General features: G+C 41.2%; 1 protein-coding gene across 1 annotated transcript in view; it reads right to left on the bottom strand.

Moving 5' to 3' along the window:
• Positions 1-9210: 9210 nt before the first annotated feature.
• HS6ST3 (heparan sulfate 6-O-sulfotransferase 3) overlaps positions 9211-19505 on the bottom strand; it is a 294949-nt gene continuing 284654 nt past the window's right edge. Inside the window, exon 2 of the mRNA XM_027741049.2 lies at positions 9211-13304. Coding sequence (XP_027596850.1) covers positions 12599-13304 — 706 coding nt within the window. The 3' untranslated portion in view covers positions 9211-12598. The remainder of the gene's footprint in view (positions 13305-19505) is intronic.

Here is a 19505-nt window from a genome sequence, read left to right as displayed (position 1 = left end):
GATGATGTTGGCAGAGGGAGATGAGCCAGGGTGATTTCTCAGTTACAGAGGTCACTGTAAGCTTTGGTTCATCCAGTGGGCATGGTATCAAAGCAGAGAAATTAGAACCTACAGAAATAACTAATCTGCTTTAGATTTCTTTAGTTTACCTTCTTTTGTGGTATACACAAATAAAAAGGCAGATCAGTATGTCTAGGTTTACATAGGTGTTTCAGGAAATGTATCAGCCTCTACTAGTGCCTACATTTCCCAAGCCTAGGACAATTATGACTCAATAAGAGTGTGTATTCTGCCCTGGAGTACTAGAAATACATATTTCCTACATATTAATTCCTTCAGAGACTTATTCTATTTTTTGATTTATTTAAATAGGTTTAGATGTAGCATAAACAATGCTGACTGATAAATCCTGCTTGGCGTTTATAAATAAAGATGCATGTTTAAAACAAAATCTGGCAAAGAAAAGCCCATCTCAGACCCAGGAGAAGTTTAAATTCAGCTCATGTTCTGCTGATCTAACTACCCAGTGGATCCAAATAGAAGATGAAACATCATATGATTGTTTATCAAAACCTTGCATAAACTGCAATTCATTTATTTGCCATTTAATTCTCATAAACACAAAGTTGAGTAAACTTACAGTTGTGCAATTTAGATGGTCAATGTTGAGTCCACAACCCAAAGCCTTGGTCACCACACAACTCACTGCAACTGGGATGGCCGTAGCTCCCATTTAACCCATCTGCTAGTGTCTGCTTTGTATGGTGAGCAGGATGCTTGGAGGGGACAATGGTATCCCTGTGTTCCCCATAGTATTGAGCTGGGATCCAGAAGCTGAGAGGAACTTCCAGGTCATGGATAGCCACAAAAGCTTGTGTGAGCATATCAGAAGTCAAAGAAGTCCTTACATAAAAATAGCCCCCAAAACAAAGCCAGATACATGGCTGGGCTCTCTCTGACTAGGAATCCAAAATATGTGGGCCTAACATCTAGGAATCAATCCAAACAGTACACAAGTGGCCAGTAGTGCCATTTTGAGAGTCATCATGTGTTTGCACACATGGGCATGCAGACACAAGCATACATATTAACCCCACTGCTCCCTGGAACCATACCTGGAGCTGTGCAGCACTAAAGTCTGCCAAAACATACATGCCATCTTGGCAGTGTTTATTTTGCTGAAGTTCAACAAGATCAAGTGCAAAGTTCTACACCTAGATTGGAGCAATCTCAAGCACAGATACAGGCTTGGCAGAGAATGGATGACAGTAGCCCTCAGGAGAAGGACTTGGGGGTGCTGGTGGATGAGAAGCTCAACATGAGCCAGAAATGTGCGAAGAAAGCCAACCATATCCTGGCCTGCATCAAAAGTACTGTGGCCAACAGGTCAGGGGAGGTGATTCTGTCTCTTTACTCTGCTTTGGTGAGACCCCACTTGGAGTACTGCATCCAACTCTGGGGTCCTCAACATAAGAAGGATGTGGACCTGCTGGGACAGGTACAGACGAGGGCATAGCCGAGCAGACTCTTCAGAGGATCTTCACACTCATGCTTGCCTTCTGCAGTGGGTGTCTGTTTGGGTCTCTGATGCTCACATGCCTCCCCATTTATTTCCTAATTTTTGCTACCTCACACATTACAGTGACTTTGATTATCACCTTTGTATGGAGGGTCCCCAGATCTGCTCTTGGTCCTTAATTCTCCTCCTCTGGTCTTTGTTGCATCTTCAGATGTCTCTAGACCTATCCACTTGGAAGGCTTACTTCCATTTCAAGCACAGTCTTTTCAGAAGTGAAATGCTGCCCCCTCATTCTTTGGAACAGCTCGAAAGAATATTTGGGGATTGTTTCCCCCTACTCATGAACAGAGGGGGAAAGACACATTTTTGGGATGAGATTCTTCTTACACCATTGTAAACATCTAAAGCAGGCCACGTGCTTGTGTCCTGAAAGTTTCTTTTCCTCCATCACCCATAAGGAGGTTCTCAGGTGTTGCCTGAGGACAGTGGCTGCCAGCTGACCTCTGCTTACGTGAAAGGAGTCTTATTCAATATATGCCACAGCGAAATGGTGAACTGCTTACCCAGTGGACAAAATCCTGTAGCAGCCTCCTTGTCTGAGTAGGGCAGGCCTTATTTATTCTCACCATTACATGTTTTCATCACTCGGGGTTTTTACAGGATAGTAAGATTTATACATCATTGACTTACCCCCATAATATCTAATCTCACTTGCTCCTACTCAGAATTTTAGGGCCATGCTCACAAATTTCTTAGAAAATGCTGAAAGGTGAAAGGTGTCACACCTTGGATAACTTCTGAAATAGAAGGTGAAATAGAAATAAATGTGAATGAAATCTTAAAAATCAAAGCCTTTCTCCAGTTGTATGTTATAGAGTACAGCAATTCTGAGTCTCGCTCTTGCTTTTAACTGTGGCATAAACTGCACATAACAGTAAATATTCTGATGTATTCCTTGAAACGTAACCACATATGTGGAAAAAAATTATCTGTCTTCTGGTGGCAAAATCAATTTCTCCTTTTGCTATATAGTAATATCTATCAGCAATATAGACGTTTATTTCTGTTACCATCTTGCTGCTTCTGCTTTGTAACTGCTTTCAATAGAGTGCAGGACCCAAAAACGCAGCAACATTCATTTTGCTTCTCCATAATTCACACTGCCCTACAGCACATTTAATTTTATGCTCAGAACCGGTGAAGATGAGGGACTCTTAGCTTGCAGATTGTCTCAGGTGATGCCCCCAAATGCTATAAACACTGTGAGAGCTCTGTGGGTTCCTAACTGTAAGTCTTGAGGAGAGAGACTGTTGTTTGGGGATCTGCAAGTATCTGAGACATCTGCACAGGGTTTACATATATGGCAAAGCATCTATTCTGAGATCTGTATCCTCTGGAGCAGCAGCTGAAGGTCAGATGGGCAACTTTAGGGCACCATAAACAGCACTGGAGGATTCTGTTTAGCAGCCTGAATTGCTCCCCAGTAGTATGAGCTCCCCATGACATCTCACCTTCCCTGTCAAGATACAGCCTTCAGGCTGACTCAGCCATCAGCTTCTGGCGTTTTGGTTTCAAACAATAGTGTGAGTTTATGGAGGTTGATATCTGCCTCCCAGGAACTAAGCTAGTTTCACATCAGGAACCACGCAAGTAATGAAATACTACCACCACAATTTAGAGAAATGTAGAGATTACAAAGTCATCCAAATCTTTCGTTTCCCCAGAATGATACATCCTAACATAGATACGGGTGGCATCAAAATAGATACTTGCAGTGGGGATTTCATTAATGGCACTGAAAGGGGTTATAAAACATTATCTACCACAGTTCTGCTGCAAGGCATATGTATAATTGTACATATTTTTTCCTAATTATTAATTCCTCCCTTTCTGGGAGGAACTTTTTCCTAATGTCCAATCTAAACCTCCCCTAGTGCAACTTGAGGCCATTTCCTTTCATTCTGTCACATGTTGCCTGGGAGAAGAGATCAACCCCCACCTGGCTAAAACTTCCTGTCAGGTAGTTGTAGAGTGACAAAGTCTCCCCTCAGTCTCCTTGTCTGCAGACTAAACAACCCCAGCTCCCTCAGCCACTCCCCATAAGACCTGTGCTCCAGACCCTTTGCCAGCTTTGTTGCCCTTCTCTGGACATGCTCCAGCACCTCAATGTCCTTCTTGTACTGAGGGGTCCAGACTGAACACAAGATTCAAGGTGTGGCCTTACCAGTGCTGAGTACAGGGGGACAATCACTGCCCTGGTCCTGCTGGTCACATTATTTCTGCTACAAGCCAGGATGCCATTGGCCTTCTTGGCCACCTGGGCACACTGCTGGCTCATGTTCAGCACTTGTTGACCAGCAATTGCAGGTCATTCTTCACTGAGCAGTTTTCCTGTCATTTTGCCCCCAGCCTGTAGTGCTGCAGGGGGTTGTTGTGACCCAAGGGCAGGACCCGGCATTTGGCCTTGTTGAACCTCATAGCACTGGCCTTGGCCCATCAATCCAGCCTGTTCAGATCCCTCTGTAGAGCTTTCCCACACTCCAGCAAACCAGCACTCCTGCTCAACTTCATGTCATCTTCAAACTGACTGAGGGTGCATTGTCCAGATCATTGATAATGATATTAAACAGGATTGGCCCCAATACTGAGCCCTGGGGAACACCAATAGTGACCAGCCACCAGCTGGATGTAACTCCATTCACCATCACTCTCTGGGCTCAACCATCCAGACAGATTTTTACTCAGTGCATAGTGTACCTGTCCAAGCCAGGAACAGCCAGTTTCTCTGGGATAATGCTATGAGAAATGAGGCTTTACTAAAATCTAGTTAGACTACATCCACAGCCTTTCCCTCCTCCACTAAGTGGGTCACCTTGTCATAGAAGGAAATCAGGTTGGTCAAGCAGGACCTGCCTTTCACATACCCATGCTGGCTGGGCCTCATCCCTCGGTTGTCCTGTACATGCTGCATGATGTCACTGGAGGTGACACGCTCCATGACCTTCCCTGGCACCAAGGTCAGGCTCATGGGCCTATAGTTCCCCAGATCCTCCTTCCAGCCCTTCTTATTGATGGTTATCACAACTGCCAACCTCCAGTTGACTGGGACCTCCATGGTTAGACAGGACTGCAGACAAATGATGGAAAGTGGCTCACTGAGTCCTTCTGCCAGCTCTCGCAGTACACTTGGGTGGACCCCATCCAGGCATCTGAATGGTGTAGCAGTTGCTAATCATTTCTCCTTGGATTATGGGGGCTTCAACCTGTTCCTCATCCCCGTCTCCCAGCTCAGGGGGCTGGGTACCTCAGCAACAACTGGTCTTATTATTAAACTCCAAGGTAAAGAAGACATTATGAACCTCAGCCTTTTCCTTATTCTTTGTCACTATTTCCTCACACATCTAAAAAAGGAAAGAGATTCTCCTTAGCCCTCCTTTAGCTGATGATGTATTTATAAAAGCATTTTTATTGTATTTTGTTGGCAGTAGCCAGATTAAGTTCTACCTGAGTTTTCACCCTTCTCATTTTCTCCCCACATAACCTCACAGCATCCTTGTAGCCCTCTTGAGTTGCCAGAGGTCATAAACTCTTTACCCTGAGTTCCAGCTGAAGTTCTCTGTTCAGCCAGACCGGTGTTCTACCCTCATGGCTCATCTTTCAGTGTATGGGGACAGCCTGCTTCTGTGCCTTTCAGATTTCCTTCTGGAAGCAAGTCCAGCCCTCCTGGAGTCCTTTGCCCTGCAGGACTGTTTCCCAAGGCACTCTGTCAACCAGGTTCCTAAACAGGCCAAAGTCTGCCCTTTGGAAGTCCAAGGTAACAGTTCTGTTGACCCCACAACTTACTTGTCCAAGAATTGAAAACTCTATCATTTCATGATCACTGTGCCTAAGACAGCCTCTGACCATCACATCACCCACCAGTCCTTCTCTGTTCAGAGGAAACAGGTGCAGTGAGGCCCTGGTTGTGTTGCTCATCAGCTACATCAGGAAGTTAACTTCCACACACCCCAAGCACCTCCTGGACTGCTTCCTCTCCATTGCATTGTATTTCCACCAGACATCTGGTAGAAAGTTCCCCATAAGAGCAGAGACTAGTAATTGTGAGACTTCCCCAAGCTGCTTGTAGAATATTTCATCTGCCTCTTCAGCCTGGTTGGCTGGTCTGTAACAGACTCCCACCAAGATATTGGTCTTACTGGCCTTTCCCATGAGTCTTACCCATAAATACTCGACCCTTTAATCGCCATCGTCAAACTCTAGAGAATCAAAACACTCCCTAACATACAGGGCTACCCCACAGCCTTCATGTAGGTAGACTTCAAGAGCAAACCAGCAGTACAGATGAATTCAGTGTTAAAGTGAACAGAACTAGAAAAATCTTAAAAATGTGATACTGCTATGAAAATAAATTCTAGAGATGTTCTGATTACTAGAAGTTCAAAGAGCCCTCAAGTATAATGGTGCTTTTTAAACAGTAGCTGTTTGCATCTAAGCTGCTGTGAACAACAATTAAGAAAACTAAGTTAACCAGAACTTTTGAGAGCTTCCTTTCTTCTGCTACTCTCATCAAATGCAGTCTTTGTTGTGTCCCAAGAGTAATTTCTCACCCAGACTATGTATTTTCTTTTACCATTAATATAGCTTTCCACAGCACTTAGCAGAGGTCAGTTGACTTGGATCAAAAAGGGGTTGGTCATAGTCATTACATCCTAATTTACCACAGCATGGCCTTCTCTTTTAACCAGACTCATCTCCAGGGAGGTGGCATGTCTGCAAGGTTTGTTGTTGGGAAAACTGAGAGACATGTAAAAGTTTTGGTTTGATAAAATAGTCACAGAACAGGGGTCCAGACTACTGTTGGAAGCAGCAGACCTAACAGAGAGCTTCCATTACTCCATAAAAGAGAGGTCAGTGTTTCCTCCTTACTCATGTCTGTCCACGCTCTACCCTGCTTCATTCCTGTCCTAGTTGACTGTATTCAAGCACTTATATAAAACAGTATGACTGCATAGCAATCAGTTCCTCCCAAGGGCCAGGTACCCTCAGAGGATATAAGGACACACACACGAGGCTAACAATGCAGCAATAGACTGCAACTTCTCATCCTTCCCCACAGGAGCTGAGGAGATTATCCTGACAGTTTGGACTGGTCCTCAGTGCTGCTGGCGCAAAAATGAAGTCCAGTGATTTCACTACCACTATTTGCATGCTCCAGTCTTAGTTCAATTCAAGTACAGAAATTCTGACACTGGGGTCACTTAAATTAGTGCTGGGACTATTCAAGTCTCGACTCTCCTGTTTTAATTCAATCTGAGATAAAGCCCAGCAAAGTCAATTGGAAGCAAAAGATTTGGTATTGGGCCCCAAGATAATTAAATACTAAGTTATAGCGACATTATTTTCCTCATGTACATTTTGTTAAAAAAACCACAGTGGATTTTTACTAATATAGAAGCATTTTTAGTAATTTTTATGGCTATGTAGATAAGATGAAATCTTTAAGTGTTTCAAAAACACAAACAATGTTTATTTGTTGCTCATAAGTAATTAATGGACCCAACAATATTCAACAAAACGTCTTCATTTTTAACAGATCTCTTAATGAGCATCATTTTACAGAAAACCACCAACAAATAAATAAATTAAAACAATTGCTTTTGGCATCACAATGGTTAAACACATTAAATAATTCATTAAATTGTGCTTTACATCAATGAAAATCCCTAGGTCTACAAACTATCTTGTAAATAGGAATGAAAGTAGATATGTTTACTCACAATACAATCTCTTAGCAGCAGAGTTCACAAACATGATTGCACATAAACAGAAGGAAAATTCCTAGAGAATAAAGTAATTTACAGCCTATTAATTGACCCTTTCATCTTAAATATGGCAACTGAAGGGAACTCTTTATTTTTCCCTTCACTTCCAACATTTATTTGAAATCACAGAGATAGTGATATGGCCAAGAAGGCGGCCAAGGACATTGTAAGCTATGAAACCCATTTTCCTCCACAAAATATAGACAAAGAAACTATTACAAGAATCAAACTGAAAGAAGTGTTACAGTGCAAATTGGGTACCTTTTCCGAGTGTGCTTTTGCCACATGTAAGGAGGATACAGCAATCTGCTTTAGCAGAATGATTTTATTGTGATTGTTCATCTTGTACGTAGTAGTCTCCAGCAGCCTGGAAACAAGATAGTCCTTATCCAAGACCAAAACCTAAAAATTCCATATGTAGCAGGGGAACAGCAACAGAGGGAAAAAAAGTGAGGTAAGTTTTAAAGCATCAGTGTTTATAACTGAAAAAAGAGTGTAGGTGGGAAACAAGAACCCTCTAGGGCAGAAGGAAGCATGTGCAAATGAGAAGACCAACTTAAGAAACCTCCTGTTTTAGTAGCGGATGTCGAATCTGAACGATCTCCACATGCAAAGGTGATGTGACCTGCCATTTGGTTGAATAGATATGCTACAGTTATGAAGTCTGGCTTTGGATCTGACTTCCATCACTTTTTTGTTCTGTACTTCTGCTTCTAGTGAAGATCAAATAACTGCTGCATATTGGGTAGAATGCCTAGCAAGGTTATCACAGCCTCACTATTAACAAGAACTGCAGTGAAGAATATCCAGTATCACAAATGGTGTTTTTTCTTTTTGTATTGGGTCTGGCTGAGATGGAGTTCATTTTCCCACAGCAGCCCTCACAGTGTTATGTTTTCTATTGGTAGCTGGAAGGGTGTTGATAACACACCTTATTTTGGCTACTGCTGAGCAGTGCTGGCACAGCATCAGCGCTGTCTCTCACGAGGGGTGGGCAATATCCTAGAAGGGGACACAACCAGGTCATTTGACCCAAATTAATCAAAGGGATATTTCATACCATAGGACATGAGCTCAGATATAAAAGCTAAGAACAGCAAGAGGAAAGTGTACGTGTGGGCATTCATTATTTACAGTGTTTGCCTGCTGGAGCAACCGCTACACGGGCCGAAGCTCCGATTACTGGGAAGTGGTTGAACATCACTTGCTGAGGGAGAGTAGAGAATAATTTTTTCTTTTTCTCTTTGCTTGTGCATGCACAAACTTTCACTTTTGCTTTAGTAAACTGCCTTATCTCAACCTATGAGTTGTTTTCCATCTTATTCTCTCTCTCCTGTCCAGCTGGGAAGGGAGAGTGATAGAGCAGCTTGGTGGTCACCTGGGGTCCAGCCAAGGTCAAACCATCACAATTGTGAAAAAGCTTTTTATTGTTATCATTGATGAGTGGGAAAGAGGACAAATTATCATTCCTCAATAAAGTATGGCCCATAAGGCCATAAACTGAGTTCTTGGACTAGACATCTAATTATCAGAAACAAGTTCTAATGACACAGCATGTTTCTCCATCCACTCCAAGCTTACAGTGAATTATAACTGGAAAAGGTAGGCAATGCTGGGAATGTGATGGGAAGGATTAGCAAGTACATCTCCACTACAAAAGAATGAGATTTGTTTCAGCACCACAGTAGCACAAGCCAAATTGCCTTGTTTAAGCAACAAAATAATGCCAGAAAGACGGACAGAAATCCTATAGCACTGTTGTTCATGAAGGTTTAGAAAGAAACATGGTGCACTCCAATCTTCTATGAGTCAGTGTAATTACAGTGAAGTCCATGCTGTCAGAGCAATGAAAACCTGGAATAACAGATATATGAAGCAGGGCCTTTATTTTGCTTTTGCATTACATTCTTTCAAGCACAGCATCCAAGAGGAAAAAAACTGCAAGCCTGTGTATTAGCAGTCAGCCTGAAAGTATTTCCAAACAGCTTTATTTGTCATGTGCCAGGAAATTCAGCTAAGGAAAACAGGATTGTTGGTGCAGTGAGTTTGCTTGATCTGCTGCTGGAGCTGGGGAAGGAAGTGCCAAGTCCTTCAGTCCCAGGGGCTCTGAGCAAGAGCTTAGCTGCTAGCTCTCTGCCTCTCTCAAAAAAACCCCAAACTAACAAAACTGATATACCTATTCCTGCACAACCAGGGCTATCTGCTACACAGGCTCCAGAGGAAAAAAAAATCCAACAAACCAACTTCAATTTTAACTAAATCCCAAGCGGTAAGGTAGATGCCACAGCACATTAACAGCTCTTCAGGACCTAATCTTGTCTCCTGGGAATGAAGAGGTTAGGCATTGCATGATGATATTGCCAAACTATTAAAGCTAATGTAAAGGGCCTAAAGTCTGCTTAGATTTTCCTCATTAGGCTTTGCTTTGTATCAGACAGAAGGAATAGTCTGGAGAACAGTTGGTGTCCTTAGACAGCCAAAACTAATACAGTCACTGGTGAGGCTCCAGAGAAGCATTTCTGAGCACTGTTTCTTCTCCCCTGAAAAGATAGCACTGCATTTTCTAAATTAAAAGTGAGGACCCCATTGCTGTGAGCAGCATAGAGAGACGGTCTGCTGGGGAAAGTCAGCCACACGAGGAAGGGGACACTTCTTTTTTGCACTTAGGAGGAAGAGAAAGGGATGCCTTACAAAAAAAAAAAAGAGTTGGAACTGATTTTACTTCCTCACTTTCCTTCCTCCTTAATGTGAATTTGGCCTTGCATCTCTCTTCCCACATGGATGGCTTCTCTCCAGCCCTGTAGGGTCTCCCCAGAACCTCTAGCTCCCTGTGCACATGGAAACAAGAAGTGCACCTGCAAGTCCTGGAGAGAGAGTACCAGGTGCAAAAAGCATCCTTCCCCTCTCTTGCTATGTGGTCTGCAGAAAGATGCAGCAACAAGCGTGGGAATGGGGAGATGCAAGAGTTCCATTCATCCCTGTGTCACCACCCAGAAAGCTCCTTTCCTCTGCAGGGCCAGGGCCAGCCCAGCCTAAAGCCCTGGTGCCAGCAGGTAAGATGTCAGATCACTGTGAATTACCTGCACTGAGTTAAAGATGCGATAAAACTGGTCAGGCTTAGCTCTTCATGGCCTCACTGTCCTGCAGCCAGGTAACCCAGAGTGAGCTTCAGTCCTTGACTGTAAAGATTTCAGTTTAAATCTCTGAAGGCAGGTGACCATATATGAGTGAGGTGTCTGAGTGCCTCTTCCAAGCGATGGGGATCCCAGCAGTACCATTCGGGAGTCTAGAGAGCTCCTCTGTCTTCTCTAAGGCAGACATCCCATGCTCAGATAGAAGAATAATAATCTGCAGCCCTGCATTTTCCCTTCTGAATGCACATGATCCACCAGTGAAAGAGGTATTAGGGACTAAAACCCACTGCTACTCACCCCAAAAGTAGCACATTGACAATCAGATGTAAAGCAGTATATTGCTAATGAACTACATTGATAATGAGGTATCATCCCAGTATCCCTCTTCACTTCTTCATGCTATTATGATACTTCATGTTTAATGTATTATTGTATGCATTAACTCTCAATGGGATCATTAGATTGTATTTTTGATATCCTGCATAGATAAGTAGCAAGAGCATTGTCGGAAGAAAAGAAGCTACAGCATGCACAAAAAACCCCTAACTTAGAAATGAAGGAATCAATTTTCAAATTCAGCCTCTTTTTTATGTAACGCATTATTTTTTTAACCAACTGGATAGAAACCTCAAATTCTGAAAACAAATGAGAAGTGTGCATCCACATCAGGTACTCCAGTAATTAATTAGTAAATTCTAATTAGTAAATCTGTAAGGTAAAAGCCATTCATGCATGCAATAATATACTTTCAGCATCTCGATTTAGCAGCCACGTTGAGGCACTTAGAGAAATTTCCTCCTAATGCTTTACAGTTATGCTAGAAGAAGAAGGAAAAAGACTCTCAGAAGATCTATGTTACACAGGACCCTCTTTTTGAAATTTCACTGTTACAAATGAAAAAACATAAAATCTTGGAATAAACAGATGCAGTTTAGCCATAAGAATGTAACACGTGGAGGAAGAACCCATTGAATATTTTTCTAGACAAGGAAGAAAAACAGATACAGATCTCTCATCAAGAAAACAATAAATTTACAAAGAATTTTCATACAGAGTAATAAATATCAAGACTTTCCACATATCCATTATGTATCCTATAAAAATGAAAGCTGCTTTTTTTAAAGCCACTACTGTAGTTAGAGAGAAAACCAATTTAAATTGTATTCACTTGGTATCAATTTATTTTAACAGACAATATCATAAACCTGCCTAACTTCACAGACAATATATCTCCAGGCTTTTACAGCAAATCTGGAAAATGTCACACTGATATTTAAGCTTTTCCTGCTCTCTCTTTCCTCTTCTCTGTAGTTAGCTTGATCCCTTTTGTGAATGTGAAGGCAGATTTCATTGCCTCCAGCCAGATTATCTCCATAATGTGTGCCCAGCTGCCACATGGACCTCATTTCTCAAGGCTTTGCCTTTGCCACATACACTCAGAAAGATGGCTGCTACCCGGCTGGGTTCGCTACTCTCAGAATCTGCAGAGAAATAAGCTAACCCCTTCACCACTTCACCTATAAACCATCTCTGCTTGCTGGCTAACAGAACAGAACAAGCAGTGTCCCAATCCCACACTTTCTAGGTCTTTTTTATCACCTCACCAAATTCTTTCCTTAACTGAAACACAGCATGTAGAAGTTTGGAGGGCAAAGTGGGTACCTTCCTCCATTTCATTGACTAGAAAGTTATGCAGTACAGTTGCAAGGAACAGTACCAAATAAACCAGCTCTCATGTCACAAAGGAGCCAAGCCAGGTATTTTTTCCCAATTTTTCATTCATGTCTGCACAAGGTTTAGTAGCTCAGATTGTATAGGGTACATCTGTTAATGCAAAGGATATAGCTCTCTCTTCAACCCGTCCTCGTAGCTTAGGGCTTTGAAGGAAGTCTTTTTGGACAGTGAATCTTATTCTACTGCCATTTAGGAACACTACTCAGTACCTATTGAGAAAACAATACATTTTCACTGGCAGAAACCAAAAAAAAAACTGAGACAAGGAGGGGTAGTTGTCAGATGAGGTCTCATTTACCAAAGCAGTAGGTCTTCCTTGGCTAATTCCCAGGTAGCCAAGTTGCACAAACTCTCTGATCCTCTCATTGGTTAGTCAAGGTGAAGAAGCATCACCACCTTGCGACCTGACTGTTATAATCTTCAGTAATGGCTACTTCTGCTGCCTCTTCCCTTGGCCACTGGTGAACTCTCTGCTCCCGCAGCAGTCGCCGCTCCTCTCGCCTCTTCAGCCGGTTTTTCTGATGCTCCTCTTGCTTGGAGTACTGGAAGCGCTGCAGGAACAGGTCCTTCGCATATTCATACAGCTGCATGTCCAAGAAATTCAGCTCCTCTATCCGTTGCCGCACATCCTCGCCAATGTCCACATTGGAGGCCCGCGTAACATTGAACTGGGTGAATGGGGAAATGAATTTCAGGTTGAATGTTCTCTCAAAGAGATACTGTGTTTTCCTCTGAAATTCTGTCAGCCCAAAGAAGGCCATATTTTTCAGATTGTTCTTGGCGCTTTGGAGAAGAATCATATTTCTTTCACTCTCATTCATAAAAGTCAGGTTGTAGCATCCCACCAGGCTGAGGTCTGCCAGCATGCGCACCTGGCGATTGTTGGCCAAGTTGTAGCTACAATCCATGAATTCCTGTAAACTGACTCCAGACCAGTCATCTCCTTCATAACAGGTAGGCAGCTCATCTGGTGTTGGGCTTCTTCCATCGCACATATGAAGGGAAGTTTTCCACGTCGCACCCCTCTGGACATGCTTCCATTCACTCAAGTACCTTGACACTGGATCTCTCAGCATTGTGATGTAATAGAAATTTCTGAAATATATAATTAAACACAGTTTTAAGATTTCAGTAGATTTCACTATTCATTCTACAACAAAAACATTACCTGACAGTGGCATCACACCCTTCACTTTTTCCAGTGTAATGTAGGCACTTTAAAGTGGCTACTTCTGAGACAGAAAAAGCTTCATAAATACCATGAATAAAGTACAAGGCAAACTGGGAGAAAAATAAAAATATGAAAGGAAATAAGCAGTTATCAGAGAAACAGAATTACTTTGACCTATCAACTGTTCAGTCACAGTTACTTTGTGAAACCAATTAACTGAAATGTAGTCCATTCTACTTTGAAGTGTTAACCCTCAGTAACAGCGGGAAAAGTGGTTGATATAATCTTGCCCCTTCTCTCCTGGACGGAGTCACATGTGTCACAAAATGCACAAGATAATAATCCATACAGCACTTCGTCACTATGTAAGAAAAGCATGAGTAATTTCGTGTGGATGGTGCAAGTGCGAAAAATAATACAATGTGGAAGACTGGCATGAGCCACCTACTTAAAAAAAACTCCATTATTAAGTGGGTTGGAGTGAAGATAATAAGAGACCCAAAATCCATTCATATGACTCAATTTTAGACAAGTGCTTGATTGAAATTAGTTATAATTGTGTAATACAAAAGCATTTGTTGGTGTAAAGACTATCATTATTCAACCTCACTGTCAAGACTACAAAAGAGACACCATGATATATTGATTTGAAATAGAGCAAATAACTACAGAACTCACATTGTTAGTTCATCTTTTAGCTATGAAATTCAGTTTGTATGTTTATTTATGGCAAACTGAAAGGGACTGCAATCGAATATGCACCAAGGAGGCTTTCAGAGATTGAGTTTTTTTTACTGAGAAATGTTTTACTGAATAATAACTTCCCTGAACTATAAGGTGATATCATAAACACAAACCAAAACCAAAATACTCATGATTTCTGTCAGTTAAAATAACCAGAAGAAGATTCATGACTAAAATTAACACACAGTCTGGTTCAAAAATAGGCTCATGAGTTTGCATGACTCATTTGACTGCAAACAATACATTAATAAATCATGAGTCCCAAGATTTCTTAAGAAAAGTCTGATTTCAGTACTCTTTTTTGAGCCTAGGGAAGGACAAAGGAAGTAAGCAGAAAGCAAGCTTGCTAAAGACAAGTTACCCTGTGAACAAACCAACATTTTGAGAGCCATATAATAAAGACCTAGCTCCAATTAGATGAAAAATCTCAAAATTTGTAACAATCTCCAAGATGATTACTTTGCTTTTCCAGATAACACACACTTTCTGCCACTGAAGATTCACTATCTCCATAAACCCTAGGTTTGTCATAAAATATATATTTCCATCCATATTCCTAAAAATGCAGATATATTTCCCAATGTAGACAAGGCAAAAGGCAACAGGTCTGAATGCTTTGTCCTTATTCATTCTGAGTTCTCCACCTACAGAATTTTCTGAAATAAGGTTGTGAGGCCAAACTATGGACTATGTTCTGCTGCAGGGTCATTTCCTGAGCTGCTATCTAATGGAAACAGCTGTTTCAAGAATTATTTCACAGCAGAAGCTTTACAGGTGGAAGGATTTAAACTAGGGAATGCCACAGATGTATTTTCATTATCACTTGCATTGGAAACCAAGATCTGTGTTAGCATCAAATGACACTCTGAAGGATGATACTTCCAAAATCATTTGGAGCTTGGGCTTTCTGACTGCTACTCACACGACTAAACCGCACTTCAGCTGTTTTGATCCCCTTCAGTTACTTACACAGCCCACATCAACACTGAACCTAAGGATCCCACAACCATTCATAGACAGATATTTCTAAAATCCCTCTTCTACTCTTGCAGAGCAGGAAGCACCAGGAATCCTCCTGTGTGCTATGCAGGATAGTTCCACTATGAAAAGCACTGTCTTTGGGCACTTCAGGCACAGCTTTCTCTTCTCAGATTGGATGATCATCTCATCTTGGCTTTACACTGTTTGTATGACAGCACATTAAGAATTACTTTCCAACTAATAGGACAAAAAGGGGGCACATTTCACTAGTGTTGTGCAGATAAAATAGCCCATACCCCAAACACCCATCAACTCTGAGTGTAAGACACTGTTGCTGCAACATCCAGCAGGCACAGATAGGGTTGTGACCAAAAATGATTGAAGCTCCAAGGGAGCAGAAATGTAAAAGAGTGGACAAAGACTCAGAGACAGTTGCCAGCATCTACATCAACAGAGATGTGGCATTGGCTCAGTCCTTGTATTGCCGCCCCTCCTCTCTTCAGATAGTTTTGGATGTTAATATGTGGTAACAGACGGGTTTAGAAGTTGCTCTTGACAGTTATTTATACCCCTAATAATAGTTCTGTCTTTCCTCACCCATCTCTAGCAGTCGCAGTCAGGTATGACTCAGAGCAACAACAATTAACAAAAATACCTCCTTTGCATCAATCATTTCCATTTCATCCCTGGACATGTAAATATGTTTGATGTACAGTAAACAGGTCTATGAAGCAAATGCATGGAAATGAGAACAGTGCATCTTTGTATAACATCTGCAGCTTCCCTTCTGCAGACCCGGAGAGAAACTTCCGTCAGGCTGCTGCTGCTGCTCCTCCTTGTGACTACCTGACTTCTGCATCTGTTTTCACTGTCCTGATTAATCTGTTTCCGGTTTCTGCAGCTTTCAGAGAGTTGCCTTCTTGTGCTATCCACTGAATGGCTTCTTTATCTGGCAGACAATCTTTAACAGCAGCTTGACACACATTTAGTTTCTGAGGCACTAATAGCTTATGCTGCATTCACAATTCACAGCCTTCTGATTAATTTTCTGTTTGTGACTCTCTGTCACCCTTTTAACCAATCTGGAGTTGGAAGACCTTAAGATTTCTTCCATCTAATCCTGAGCACTGGCCAGACGACACTATTTTACCTGCTACAGAGAAGATTGGGGGGATGCTGCACCACAGTTACGCACAAAGTTTTCTTTCATGGAAAAGGATATCATGTCTCTAGAATAATAATATAAGTAAAAATACATAGGTCGTGCACATTTGTTTCAGCTGGAAAATTATAAAAATTATCATAGGAAATTGTTTTCAAATGTTGACATTTATGGATTAAATAAAGAAGCATTTCAGAGCTCTCAGTGCCTTATACACAAGTGTTCAGTCACGCTAGGAATGGCTGAGGAATGGCTCATAATAAAGAAGAGTTCATAAAAATATGAAACTGAGTATGGTCTTCAGTCCATCCTTTCTTCACTGTTCGGTAACATAGCATAAAGTTAGTTAAACAGTGAATATGCTTGAGCCACTCTGAATCTGGATGTGCACTTGTTCTCTTCGGTGCAAATGACACCCTTGCGTCACCCATGCTCATGCTTACATGGCTATGTTAAACTTCATGGCTACCCACTGTGGGAAATTCCAAGTGAAATATTAAGTAATCACTTCTGTTACCCTGTCTGACAAAGCAAACTCATCACAGACTTACTGGCTTCATTTCAATGGACTCTCACCCTGGATTACTCAAACTACTGTCACAGACAGCCTCAGTGCTTAAAGGCTAGCCAAGAAGAATACACTGGCATATCAGTAAGAAGACATCTTACACAAAATATCACAAAGTAATTTAAAACCCATGCAAATTGTTTATATATGTACATATCTCTCAATAGATATATCTCAATATATGTATCAGCACGTGTATGTGTATGTGTGTGTGTAAAATTTTACATTGAAATTTGGTCATAAGTTACAGTTGTCAATGACAGAAAAATTATATTAAATGCATGTGTGTGTTTGCCACTGTATCTTGTGACTGTATAAACACATAGACATGTACAAACAGCTCAGATTACATTTCAAACACCAACTCACTAGTCACAGTCACCTGAAAGGAAACTTTATATAACTTCATCAGGTTAAGCAATCTCCTTTTGAGCATGATGTATTGAAATTAATGGATTATTGAAGCTGTCACTATGGGATAGTTGATATTTTGGACAGGTGCTAAGCACTGTGATGGTCAGGGCAAGGGCCTGATGATTCATGCAAGGGCCCAAACAAGCACTGGCATGAAGCATGGGCTGCACATTACTGTTTACACTAGAATTATAAAGCACTTGGTAATTCCTAAGGCTCTAGTCCTACTTACATGAAATGCAATCTCTTCATTAGCATTAGGCAAAGAAAACCTTTAATTAATAGAACAGATAAAACAAGCTTCTAGCTATAACCTAAGAACATGTATTTCTTCTACATTATAAGGTATTTTAATATAAATACTCTAATCTTACATTAATCCTTCAATAGTATTGCTCTGGCTTAGAAATTAATTTCAGAGGAGCAGAGTCTGCTATTTAGCAGAGGTGATCCCAAACCAGGGCATTTTGCCTCTTCTATCACCATGGAACAGATGTCCCAGCTGAGGGAGATTTACTAAATATGTGAAGCATCAATGCACATTGAGAACAAAAACATCCTGTAGGGCCTCCTGGGGAAGAAGGATGAATGGCATCTTCATAAAAGGAGAAGAGTGTGCTCACAGCAGCTGATGCAGAGATGGAGGAATATTTGAGGTTGAGAAGAAGAGTCACCAGAGAATATTTTGGAAAACACTAACAGAGAGAAGAAAGGAAAACCAAAATAACTGAAAAATCCAGGTGCATAAAACCACCCACATTCTGGTTCTTCCTGGTAGCAAGGAAAATAAAAGCCCTGGTCAAGTTTATGACCCAAGTGGAGACAAGAAGTTCACAGCTTTAATTGTGGAAGTGGATGTGCTAAAATTCCCAGCAAAAGCCATCCTGTCAGCATGCTTCTGGTAAAAACAGAGCTTGTGGCAAGATGAAGGGTTAATAAGGATCAGCATCATGTGAACAAAAGCCTTATGCCTCCCACTTTTATTCTGAAGCCCAAATTCTCAGAGGCAGTAAAAGAGTTAATCAGCAATCAGCAACCTCTCTTCATGCAAAGTATCAGCAGTATGGGTAATGGTAAAATGAAGAGGGTAAACAAATGAAACAAAAATGAAGATAATGCAACACGTGAACAATTAGGGAACAAGAGCATGCAACAATAATGATGGGGGAAGGCAGAAATCAAAGAAACATTGTTGGGCTGATCCAAACTGGTCGAAGTCACCGTAGTGAAATGCAGATGTATCATTTCAAGGCTGGCAGCCTTTTTGTGCAGTGTCACTACATCCATGTTGTGCTTAATTTACAGATAAGCTGCCCAACATAAAAAGAACAGACTGTACAATTCTTTTTCAGAACTACAGCACTGTAACAAAAAAGCTATGAAACAGCACAAACTATGTGCATGTCCATCTGGCTGCAGGAAGCATCAAACAGTTTATCCACCAAGCCAGACAGATAAATTCCAACTGTCCCACAAACTTTGTAAAGGTGACGTAGCAACAGCACATAGGCTTCTTAAGCTTAGCATCTGTCACTGTGATGGAATGGTTTTCTAAGAGATCCTTTACATAAGTTTGTGACCTTAATGCTATTAGCTGTTCTTTCAGGTTTTCACAGGTTTCTTTCCATGTCTTTTACTGAAAGAACAGCCATCACTGTTAAAAAGTTAATGATTGTCTCCTCTTACCACATGCATCACCTATTCAGCATATAGAAAAACCACTTAATTGGCTGTTTTCTCAGGGGATTGGAGCACCCACCTCTTCTGCTTTTTTTACCTAGGATGATGAGCACTGTACTTACTTAGTGGCTGTAATGTCCTATAGACACTTAATTCACGATAAAGGAGAACTTGCCATTGACTTCTGTAGAGTTAAATAAAAGGAAAATAAAATAAAATAAAATAAAATAAAATAAAATAAAATAAAACAAATAAAATAAAATAAACCAACTTGTATTTTGAGGTACAAAATATAAAATTTTAGACATGCCTCATTATTCCTCTGAGATTTTGTCCCATAGCTCTGAATCCAACTAGAATAAAAACTGGTTACTGTTTCCTACTTCCAAGTTGGCCATGAGCCTCTGTTGGTTAACTTTACTTTTCATTATCCCAGTGACATGATGTGCAGCTAAATCGGTACGATATGCCTGCTCAGAGAAGGGACTAGATACTACTTTCAGGGTAAGATATCTAAATGTAGTGATCTACACATAAGCTACACATCTAGGCAAACTCTGAAACCAGCAGGGAGCT

The sequence above is a fragment of the Pipra filicauda genome, unplaced genomic scaffold (genome assembly GCF_003945595.2).
Source record: "Pipra filicauda isolate LSUMZ 115617 unplaced genomic scaffold, ASM394559v2 scaffold24_size8852520_pilon, whole genome shotgun sequence".
NCBI classification, from domain to species: Eukaryota; Metazoa; Chordata; class Aves; order Passeriformes; family Pipridae; genus Pipra; species Pipra filicauda.
This window is presented reverse-complemented; position numbering and strand designations above follow the sequence as displayed.